The following is a 12,513-nucleotide window of genomic DNA, read 5'->3' as shown; positions in this document are numbered from 1 at the left end:
GTATTTATATTTGGGATAAGGGTCTGAAAAATACCCCAACTTTGGTCGGATTTGCTGTTGCGATACTAAAACTTTCATGAGGACCCATTACTTCCCTAGACTATTTAATATCGTATTTTAAACATATATATTTGCCCATGTGGACATAAAAAATAATGCAAAATTCTAAATAGTAATGTGTCCACGTGGGAACATATATACCTTTAAAATACACTATTAAATAGTTCAGGGGGTAAAAAATACGGTATTAAATAGTCTAGGGAGGTAATAGGTCCTTATGAAAGTTTAGTATCGCAACAACAAATCTTACCAAAGTTGGGGTATTTTTTAGACCCTTATTCCTTTATATTTCAATATCCAGATTTGTTATATTATTATTATTTCACTGAAAATACTGTTTTGGTGAAAACATAAAGCATAGAATAAATTGTATTCAAACTAAATTGTATTTATATTTCAATATCTAGTTTTGTTATTTTATTAGTATTTCACTTTAAAATTGTAGTAACTATTTTTCTGGCTCAGTTTGTATTCCAAATATCATTATGTATTTTAATATCATTTTGTATTTCAAACGCAAAATGAATACAAATAAGTTTGTATTTCCCTTCTTATACTGTATTCGTCACAATTTTATATATTATGTTTTCATCAAAATTACTTTCACGAAATAAAATACAAAACTATGTCTTGCTAATACATTTATGATTAAAACTGTACAGAGTATTTAACTTAAAAATTGTAGAGAGTATTTTACTGGATTAGATTGTATTTCAATATCACAAATGTATTGCTTTAACCAAAATAAAATACAAAATATGTCTTACAAATACAATTATGATCAAGACCTGTATAATATAGACATAAATATACTGTAATTTGTTAATTTATAACTTGTATTTTGAGTTAGCAGTTTAATTACAAAAAGATATCTAAACATATACCACAAAACTTCAAAACTTCAAAACATTAAAATTATGAAAAAAAAAGTTCAAGACTTTTTACAGTAATAAAATCAGAACTTCATTGAAACTTCAGAAGGGTTCATTACTTTTCAAAATAACATGATCCAAAAACTAATGTCTATTAATTAAAAGGATTGACAATACAAAAAAATAGACAATGACTAATCTATTTGAATTGTATCACAATTCTCAAAGGCTACGTTAATCCTGCTATGTCGCGGAGGTGCTTCATTGTCACTTATAGCTCCGGCATCATTCTTTGTTGGCCATAATTTTGGGTAATACACAAATCAAATGAGGAAAATTCACCAAAAGTTTAAATATTATTTGGTATACCTTTAATAATTCTAATTGATTCAGACATTGTAGAATGACATATGCTTTCCCCAAATCTAAAATCTTAAAAGCAAATTTCGAAATTATCAAATATAAATGTATTAAAAATCAAACAAATAAACATATGAATTTGTAGATTCTAATAAATCTAAAATATTAAAACGAAATCACAAAAAAATTGAAATTTTTTATTTAAAAGACTAAAAATCTGAAATACATAAATATTAGATGAATATTTAAACAAACTCGCATAAAAATTGAAAAAAATGACGGAAAATCCGTAATATATACAATCTAAATATACACCATAATCGGTGATTTTGAAAACAAATCAAAAGAAATCTACATAAATAAATGAAATTACCTTTACCAATCGAGAAATTTCTTGAATTAATATAGAGATTTTGTTTACCAACCGAGAAATTCCTTGAATTAATATAGAGATTTTGTTGAAGAATCAATGAGAACTTTGAATAATTTGTGTTTCTAGGTTATCAGAAAAATATGAAGAAAGAGAAACTGGGAACGTGAAAGGTGGGAAAAATAAATTCTTTAACTGAGAAACGTGAAAGGTGGGAAAAGTGTAAGATGTGGAAAGAATGTTAATGGATAGTTTTGTATTTGTTTTATTTTTATTTTTAATCGGTTATTGGTTAGAATTTGGTCCAATGATGGACTCTTTTGATAAATAAAATGAAATATAAATAATAAAACGTGGATACAAATTATTTTTGAAAATATTGACATTCTGACATTTTAAATAAATATTTTCAAGTGCAATTGTTTTGACTAATTATGTTAGATATTATGACTAGATAGCTAATTTTCCCTTAATTGAATAATAGCTAAATGAGCCATCTGAAAATTTAAAATAGGCCTAAAATGTAGACTCATTTGACCAAGACCCAAAAATTCAAAAGAAGAACTAGCCCTCTAACCTATCTTGAAGATCAAACAAAACAAATTGAACAAAAAATAAAAATAAATTCAAAATAAACTTCAAACAAAAGTTCAACATGATAAAACTTTAAAGAACACTAACAAAAACAATACATAATCCAGCACCAAAACGACTTATATGGTTAAAAGGTTGTGATAGTGGCGGATTCAGATAGAGAATGAGAGGAGAAAAAGATTGACATAAATTTTTGGGTGAATGGGGGTCGCCGAAAAACTTCACCAGAATTTTTTTTGACATAAAATTTACATCAAAAGATAGCCCTTGAAGAGCTCTACACATTTATTTAAATGGTATAGGATGGGAATGACCGAAACTTCACAAATCTAAAGAAAAAAGTGATGACTTGTGTTCGATTTTTCTTAGATCTTTGAAGTTTGGCTATGGATAAAGATGAATGGTTTGTGGATTTGTGTAGAGGAGGGTGAAAGAAGAAATGGTAAAATTTGGAGAAATTTTCCGACCATGCGGTGGTGGCCGGCGGTGGCAGTGGCAGCGGCCAGTCGGCGGTGATGGTGGTAGGTGGAAGAAAGGGGAGAAGAAAAAATAAAAAAAAATAGGGCCAAAATTCTGATTTTTAAAGTCTTTTGTATTTTTTGGTAGGGTCACATAAGAACCCTTGGATCAAAATGTTATGAATGATTGAGATTCAATCTTAACCATTGCTATTGGACCGAGTCAAAATTGATTCGGGCTATTAGAATTGGGTCTAAATCAACCCAATTCAATCAAAATTGGGTCATTTGGGCCAATTAAAAAAACAATACAAACAAAGACAAACAAACCAAAATACAAAATACAAAATAAAATATAAGAAAAGACCTTACTATATATTGCAGGAGTAAATTAATCACGTCAAAAATTAGGTGTTCACAGCATGCCTCTCTTTGTTTGGAAATATGAAGAGTTTTCAAGCAAAGAAAGTGAACAAAGTGACAAATTTTTTATTGTTTCAAACTCCGTTGAATCCATTTTAAAAAAAGATGACCGGACCTCGCTTTGGTTGCCTACATATCCTTGATTAAAAGGAAATCATGTCAGTGTAGTTCAAGAAAATTTGATAGCCGAAACTATTAGACATTGTGGTCAAAAGATTGCTTCTTATTGCTTGTCATCATCTAATGTCTATAGTTACATAAAAGAAATGAGCTAGAGAACTCTGCTTCTTTACAATATAGTAGTTACAAGATCCCTAATTGATATGTTTTCTTAGGGTCTTTTCTTGATCTTCGGCTTTATCTCTGAGACTGATCTTGATGCTCTTTTGGTGGCTTGTGGATCATTCTCAAGTGCATGTTTTGACTTGAGTTGACGATTGAAACTCAAAACTCAAGAACACAAAATGAAGAATCCAAATCTGATGTGTTTCTTTTAGGAGAGAAGAAAAAAAAGGAGAATCTTGAACTAGGACGTAATCCTAGAAAGAAAAGGAGAAATGAAGTGTATTGCCCTAAGATGTCCAAATGAGACGTATTGTCTTTGCGGTTTGACTTAAGATTGGGCGTATCACCCAAAATATGAATACGATGCATATTGCACATGAATACTGGAGCGTATTGCTCAGGATATGCATATGGTGCATATTGCACATGAGTGAAATATCGATGCGTATTGCATGGGATTTAGATTGATGTGACTTACACATGAAAGAAAGACTGGTGTAATTTGCATATGAATAAAGGACATGTGCGTTTTGCACAGAATTCAGACTGGTGCGTATTACACATAAAAGAAAGACTGGTGTGTTTTGCACATGAATATTGGGCGGGTGCGTATTACACGGAATTCAGACTTGTGCGTATTGCACATAAAAGAAAGACTGGTGCATTTGCACATGAATAAAGGACGGGTGCGTATTACACGGAATTCAGACTGATGCGTATTGCACATGAAAGAAAGACGCTACATATTGCACAGAATTCAGACTAGTGCGTATTGCCTGGAATTCAGGGTAATGTGTGTTGCACCTGAATGAAAGATTGATGTGTATTGCCCGAAGCTGTTGAATTGAGAGGCAAGAATGCAAATAACATGAGATGAAACAACAAACATGTGAGGACTTTGGAGAACTTCTTTTTTGTGGTGTTTCATTTTTGACTTGTAATCCTACATTTTCCTTTGTTCCTGTGCTAAGCAAAAGAAAGAGAAAATTGTTAGTTTAAAATGGTGATTGGTTCGTGACCTTGATGTTCTAATGACTTGACCATACTCTGGACCAATTTCTTATTCCAAACCCTTGGCTGAACAACCCTTTGAAACTTCCTTTTTGTCAATTCAGGGCTTGATCTTCTTGGTTCTACCAAATATCATGGTGCGATTGATTTCCCAAAGAATGAATTTTCCTTTGAATATCTGAGGTATTTTTAGTCATTGCTCGATGGCATGCCAACTTAGATACACAAGCTTCACTTTTGGGAAACCGCAGTAAGCTTTGTAATCTTTTACTTTGTTTTGCTAAGAGATTATACCGAAAAGACTAGAAAAATATCAGACTTAAGAGTGTGAAAATCGGATCAAGAAAGACTTATACTTAACGAGGAAAATCCCTTTGAATAAAATGAGAAATGAAACTTATCTGGAGGCATATGTCGACTTTGAGTGAACCATGACATGCACTTTGGACTTGACCCCCGATCCGTTTGAGTTGTCTAGTTCCTAAAATCTGAACCATTATCAATTTAAATTGATCTTTGTATCCTAGAAACACTTCATGCAGATGTGTCGAGAAATGATACCCTTTGCAGAATTCTTCCACTCAGTCATTTTCATGATGTTCTCTTCTTTTATCTCAAGGTGCCCACAAGGGTTTTTCACCGATAAGATCTTCTCTCTTGTAGCCTTATGGTGCCTACAAAGGTTTTCACCGATGAGACTCTCTCTTTAGTTTTTTTTTAACTTATGGTGCCCACAAGGGTTTTCACTCACAAGTTTTTTTTCCGACTCAATAATATTGTCTCCGATGATCAATTGTCTGTGCAAGACACATTGAATCTATCATTGTTACAGTTGGTCCAAATATCGGTTGCTAAAATAGAATCATAAACTGAATTACAATTTTGACATTATTCTATCAAAATTTTAAAAAAATGCCCCAGTACATAAATATTTATTTATTTATTTTTTGGTATGACTGAACCCCAAAGGGTTGTCTATGTATCCTTTTGGAATCAGGTCAAATGTAGTTCAAAATTTCAAAGAGAGAATTTTTTTTGATTTTATTTTTGAACGAGGAGCCCTTTTCTTCCCAACCATAAATTTGTCAGAGCATCTTAGAACACATTAGATATAGTATTTTTTAACCGCGTCCGCATTACCAATCATGCCTCTGATTTTTCCTCCACATCAGTAAGGTGCAAGACTCCTTTGGACAACACTTCCTTGATAAGATATGGACCTTGCCAATTTAGGGCAAACTTTCCCTTGGCTTCTTCTTGGTGCGGGAGAATGCGCTTTAAGACCAGTTGACCTACTTCAAAATGTCTTGGGTGCACCTTTCTGTTGTATGCACGAGTCATCCTTTGCTGATAAAGCTAACCAAAACAGACGGACGCCAATCGTCTCTCATCTATTAATGTGAGCTGCTCTAGTCGGGTTTTGATCCATTCAGATCCTCAATTTCAGCCTCGACAATAATTCAAAGAGATGAAATTTTGACTTCCACGGGTATCACAGTCTTAGTCTCATACACCAGCAAATAAGGAGTTGCACCAATCGAAGTGCGCATTGTTGTGTTATATCCCAAAAGTGCAAAATGCAGCTTCTCATGCCATTGTTTGGTGCCTTGAACCATCCTCCTGAGAATCTTTTTGATATTCATTTTGGAAGCCTCCACAGCTCCATTGGCTTTTGGTCGGTATGGAGTAGAATTGTGATGCACAATTTTGAATTGCTCATATACCTCCTTCATCAAATTTCTATTAAGGTTTGCAGCATTATCTGTGATGATAGTTCTTGGGATACCAAAACGGCAAATGATATTTGAATGCACAAAATCCACAACCACCTTCTTAGTGACTGCCTTGAAAGTGATTGCATCCACACATTTGGTAAAGTAATCAATTGCGACCAAAATGAATTGATGTCCATTAGAAGCTTTTGGCTCAATTGGTCCGATGACATCTATTCCCCATGCAACAAAGGGCCAAGGAGCGGCCATGGGTTTAACTCTGAAGGAGGTGAATGAATTAGGTGACCGTGAATTTGGCACTGATGACATTTTTTCACAAAGCGAAAACAATCATGTTCCATGGTGAGCCAATAATATCCAGCTTGAAGTATCTTTTTTGCAAGGGCATATCCATTCATGTGTGGTCCACATACCCCAACATGTATTTCATTCATGATCTTCTCGGTTTCTTCAGCATCCACACATCTCAACAAGTTCAGATCCGGGTTTCGTTTATATAAAACTTCCCAACCAAGGGTTGGGGTCGAGTCCCAAGGGAGCGGGCTTGAGAATTAATAGAAAAATAAAATTTAGTTCTAATTAGTCATAGCTAAAAACATTATCAAATATAAACATGTTAAATCTAAGGGGTGACGCAAGTGTCAATTTGCAATGGGGGTTTGTGACAAGTAAGCAAAAAAAACAAAAATACAAAGAGTACTAATCAAAGAGAGAGAATTCTTGGGATGTGATAGGAATACGAGTTAGAATAGACTATTGGGTACATGCTTTTGATAGTAAATCCATTGAGTATTTGTGACTAGTCTAGACTATAGTGGGAGTAAATTTTCTCTCCAGCAACTTACCCCGAATCAAATGGGTTCCTCTCGGATGCCCACTTGCCGCATGAAAAACAACCTTCGTCTTAGCCCACTCACTCTCTCAAGCTGAGTGTGTGGGAGAAGGACTAGGGTTCACTCTCTCGAGCTGAACCTCATGTCGACCCACTCCCACCGGCCATCAATTTAGTAGTCTTAGTTTTACGACCTCTCTCTCGAGCAAGTCGAAAACACAAAGGTGAAATCGTATTTGTAACTACAATTTCATTAAGTTCCACCACAACTACTAAATGAAATCACATTTACACAACAATAAACCATCAACAAGCAAGACCCAACATATAATCTAACCCATATTCACAAAATCACTCCCCAAGAATTGGAGTTTTAGTTACACATGTAAAAGAGATAGAAATTTATACCAATATGAGTTTGCATTCAAATGGGTATGAAGATTTAAGTCTTAAAACAAGCAAAGAGTGAAGAATCCACAAGATCCAAGTCCAAATTCTTGGAGTTGAAACCCTTTGAATCTTTAAGTTCTTCAAAACCCTCTCCAAACTTAGAACTCAAAAATCTATGTTAAAAATTATATATTAAAAATCTGCTATTAAGCTACAACTCTGAACGAGTATTTATAGTTTTCAAAAATCTGTGCTACAGCGGATCATTCGACGTCGTTAGTCGAGATCACCGATCAACACGGCGATCCGCCTTTGGTAGGTTTCATCGCCGTCTTGCTCTTCCTTTAGCTTCGTCGTGTTTTGGATCATTGGGCGACATAGTACTGCTTCGCGGAACTACTCGGCAACATGACGACTGCTCCTTTTCACCGCCGATTTGATCCTTTCTTTCAGGGCCCAACACACTGGAACAAAAGGCGAGGATAAGACCTTTTGGCGATTAGCCGAATGGGTTCGGCAATTCTCAGATCTTCATTTCTTCGTTCTTTTAGCTGCCTTTGTTCCTTTTTTGCTCAGTAGTGTTCATGATTTCCCTCAAACTCCAACTACCTGAAACATAAGGGTTTTCATCAGATATTGAGATAAAATATGCATTTGAGGACACTAATTCTATCAAAATATAGCCCTAAATGAGTCCAATTTGTGGACTGATCAACACCCCCAACTTAAACTTTTGCTTGTCCTCAAGCAAACTCAAGCTCAGCCGTTCAAAAAGGGTATCTCGAACAGTGCTACACAAGACTCAATCATGAATGCACACAACAAAACTCAATTTACTTATGCAAAGATCAAATGTGCACTCAAAGATTCAAGTTGTGACTCACCAATATAAAATAATCTCATGCTCACAATACTTGCTTCAAATGCAAGTTCAAGCTCAACCAAAGTGTTCAAATGCCCTCACTTAAGGAGTGATTCCATATTCACACACAATGGTTTAATCATTTAAAATTCCGGAATCACATGCAACGCTCACACTTACAAAGAAGAACACAATGCATAATTTCACCTATAGGTTTGCCCGTATTTTCCAATCAACATTTGTTTCAGCTCACTCAAGATCAAAAAGGTTATTTCAAGGCTTGTAATGGGGCTGAGTGCAAATGTATGGTCATTTGTACTCACAACACTTCCTTTCCTCTTCCTTCATCATTTTCTTTAGTGCTCATAAGTCATCCTATTATCACTTTCCATGAATTGTTGGAAATCCCATTTCTTTTGTACTTTATTCTACAACTTTCTTTTTCATTTTTTTCTGTTTCTTTCTCTTTTTTTTTATATGGAGGGGTTCCATTTTTCTCAAAACCATTGGGTAAGAGGAGACTTTCCTTGCACTTCTTGACTTGCCCTTTTCTTTTCACCACACCCCCAACTTAGGCTTTTGGCCTAAGTTGGCTATTCAACTAACCATAACTTCATGAGAATTATGAGTGATGGATAAAGAAAGGTCTAGTTTTCATCAAGTTTCTTCCAAAGGAAGGTAAGGCTCAAAGGGTGTTACAATTAGGTTCACAAACTCACGAGGTAGGTCACAAAAGAGGTATATGTCAAATTGGCTCACACTCTTAGAAGTTGCCTAAGATCATGTCAAGAGATAACATCACTTAGTTGACCGGACCAACGGGGCAAATTCTAGGATCCATCATGCAAGTTCACAAGTAAGCTCATCACACTAGGCATTTACACTATAAGTCAAACAAGACTCCACACTTTCGCTAGTGTGCAATGATCATCACAAAAGACTCAATTCGATACTAGGCTAGTCATAACGAGATGTAAAGAGTTCACATATTGTCTATACAACTTCATTTGGTCTCATCGTAGCCACGCATTCATGTTCGTTCGATTGAGAGCACTATTCAAGTCATCAGTATTGATCGGAACCAAGACTTAAATTTTGCAAAAGAACATCCACATTCAACACAAGAGAGGTGGCAAAAATTTTTAGACGGGTCAAAATCATTTTGCAATTTAAAATAAAAGGAGCCACAAGCTCAAACATCCACAGAAAGCAGTGTAAACACGATTTAAACACAAAGCCCAAATATAAACAAAGTACGAACATTAATAGTACACAAAGGTGGGTAGCCTCACCCCACCACAAATAAAAATATTTTTCCTCAAATGCAATAACACAGAATCTGAAATGTAAAATAAAGAAAGACAGAGAGGGAGGTAAAGAGAAATTCTATCTATGCAGTCTCTCCATCTGTCGTGGTATCAGTGCTCGATGTGTCAGCTTGGAATTTGATAATGGTCCCCGAAGCCTCTTTAGAAGATTCAGCGGCAGCTGACTTACTGAGATTGTCCAAGTCATGAGCCGCTAGAAAGGAGTGGATAGCTGTGAAGAATCCACGCCTCCATGAGAGAATAATTGGGTCTCGGGGATTTGTTCTCTTGCTTGTACTAGGCTTCTTGCCCTCATTATCCATTTTGGGAGGATCTATTGCCTTTGTATTTTTCCTGAAATTTTTTGCTCTTGTTTGTCGGGGTGGCGTATCTCTTTCAGCTACTTTCGGTCTAGCCATTTCTGCAAAGCTTTGAAAAAAAAGTTAGAAAGTATTCAGACAAAAGCAAGGCCATTCAATTGCAGAATCACTTCACCGAACCAGTTGGCGAAGCGCTCAACGACTTAGGTGGTGCACCGAGTGCAGTGCACAGGGAATACAAGGGTGCAGACAAAGGGCGAACATGAAGCCTTTCGGCGAGGCGCCGAATGCGTTTGATGACATCATGCTTCTCGCCGAAAGTTACAGAATCAACAACACATTTAACATTGAATTAAAGGCGAGATAGGGACTTTAGGCGAACTGCCGAGTGGTTCGGCGAGCTCAACCCAGCTCGCCAAACGGCTCAACGTACCTATTCTCAACCCATCTTCTTGAATTCAACTCCGTAACCCCCGAAAGCAAAATCAAAATATGCAATAGCCAAATTAGGCTCAGACCTAGCGACACTTATGCATAACCCACAATTTTTCATCCACTATAGGGCACAATTTTCAGGAATTAACTATTTAACTCAGTACAATCAATATTATCGAATCAAAGCATGTAAACAAAAAATTTAATCCTACCAGAGAGGACCGGCACACATCATCAAAGTAATGTCATCGCATTTGAGCACAGCTTTTGATAAAAGGAACGTAGGGCTCAGAAACCAACCTTGGATTGTTGATTAAGATGCTACTAGATGCTAGGCGGCAACGCAATCCAGATCCAAGCACAATTTAATAACCAAAACACAATAGAGATGCAGCGATATTGAGAATAAAACTAGGTGCGAGTTTGCAAAGTTTGAAAATGAGGGAGAGCATAGGAAATTGAAACTTTTAACCTTTGGCTTGAAAAACCGTCCAATTCTTGCCCACTCGGCGACATTAGTCGTGAGTGCCGAACCATTCGGCGTCACGCCGAGCAATCACCTTCCTCGCCGAGTTTTACAGAATCCCCCTGTTAATGTGGGGATCTAAACGGCAATACAAATCAGGGTCGCCGAGCTTATCGGTGACTCGCGAATCATTTCTTTGGGACCGCTGAGTTTTATAGACCCCAAACCCAAGATGGGTTGGATCAAACAGCGGTGTGAGTCGAGTCACCTAATACTTTAGCGATTCGCCAATCGACATTTCCCTCGCCAATCTCTTTCTTTCCAAATGCTTCCGACACTTCTTCCTGCATAATTAAAACACCATTATTTTATCAAAGTAACATAAAGCAACAAAGGGTTTTGGGTTGCCTCCCAAACAATGCCTTAGTTAACGTCATGGCACGACACAAGTTAACACCTAGTCCTCATCCTCGGAGTCGGCTATGGTGTAACTAGGCCAATCCTCGGCAAACGGTGGATAGCGACCTGATATCAAATGGCCTATCTGGGTATCTTGCAGCTGAATTGTCATGGAGTTAGAGGTTGACGTTTCATTTAGCATTTCAATGTTCTCTTTCATCTTATTCAGCATCTTGTCTTGTGCTTCAATTTTCTATTGAATGAGTGAGAGAACTCCATCATTTTTCACGCCCTCATCCTTCTTCCCATTTTTACACTCTCATAGGGAGAAGTGCTTGTCCTTTTCCGTGGCTTGTGCTTCCAACTCCATGACTCGTTTGGACAGAATGTCTACTTGAGCTACTAGTGCATCCCACTCGTGTTTCTTCTGGGCTTCCTTGTTAGTTTCAACCATGCCATCAAAGAGATTTGCTACTACTTCATAGGGCTGGTGTAGCATACCACCTGTGAAAAGTTGATCGGTGATACTTATATTTTCGGGTCCAAGACCCCTATAGAAGCATTCCAGTAACGCTTTGTCGATCATCCCATGAGATGAGGATGGTTCTAGCACTGCTTTAAACTTCAGCCACATTTCCTGAATGGTTTCATCTCCTACCTATTTGAACGTTAGGAGGTTGTCCCTTAGGTTCAACAGTTTCAAGAGGGGGTGATCTGTTTGATACCCATAATGATCATTCATATCCATGTTTCTGCTTCAATACACAAACATGCAAAACGAAACTAAAATTAAAGTAAGTGAACTACAATTAAGAAGAACAAATTTTTTACTAAACTAAGGATTCTCAAATAACACCACTCCTCCACAGCGGCACCATTTTGATGTTTGCGTAATCAAGACACAACTTTCAATGCAAGTGTCTACGATCGTACAATAGTAAAGTAACCCAACCAAGGGTTGGGGTCGAGTCCCAAGGGAGTGGGCTTGCGAATTAATAGAAATATAAATTTTAGTTCTAATTAGTCATAGCTAAAAGAATTATCGAATATAAACATGTTAAATCTAAGGGGTGACGCAAGCGTCAATTATCAATGGGGGTTTGTGACAAGTAACCAAAAATAGCAAAAATGCAAAGAGTCTTAATCAAGGAGAGGGAATTCTTGGGATGTGATAGGAATATGGGATAAACTAAACTATTGGGTACATGCTTTTGATAATAAATCCGTTGAATATTTGTGACTAGGCTAGACTATAGTGGGGGTAAATTCTCTCTCGAGCAATTTACCCCGAATCAAATGGGTTCTTCTCGGACACCCACTTGCCGCATGAAGAACA

General features: G+C 36.5%; 1 protein-coding gene across 1 annotated transcript; it reads right to left on the bottom strand.

Annotated features, from left to right (window-relative positions):
* Nucleotides 1–5,893: 5,893 nt before the first annotated feature.
* LOC107061836 (uncharacterized protein K02A2.6-like) lies at nt 5,894–6,475 on the bottom strand. Its single transcript, XM_015311734.1, has one exon. The coding sequence runs from the start codon at nt 6,473–6,475 to the stop codon at nt 5,894–5,896; it is 582 nt and encodes a 193-aa protein (XP_015167220.1).
* Nucleotides 6,476–12,513: the final 6,038 nt, after the last annotated feature.

Source organism: Solanum tuberosum, unplaced genomic scaffold (genome assembly GCF_000226075.1).
Source record: "Solanum tuberosum cultivar DM 1-3 516 R44 unplaced genomic scaffold, SolTub_3.0 scf00171, whole genome shotgun sequence".
Classification (NCBI taxonomy): domain Eukaryota; kingdom Viridiplantae; phylum Streptophyta; class Magnoliopsida; order Solanales; family Solanaceae; genus Solanum; species Solanum tuberosum.
This window is presented reverse-complemented; position numbering and strand designations above follow the sequence as displayed.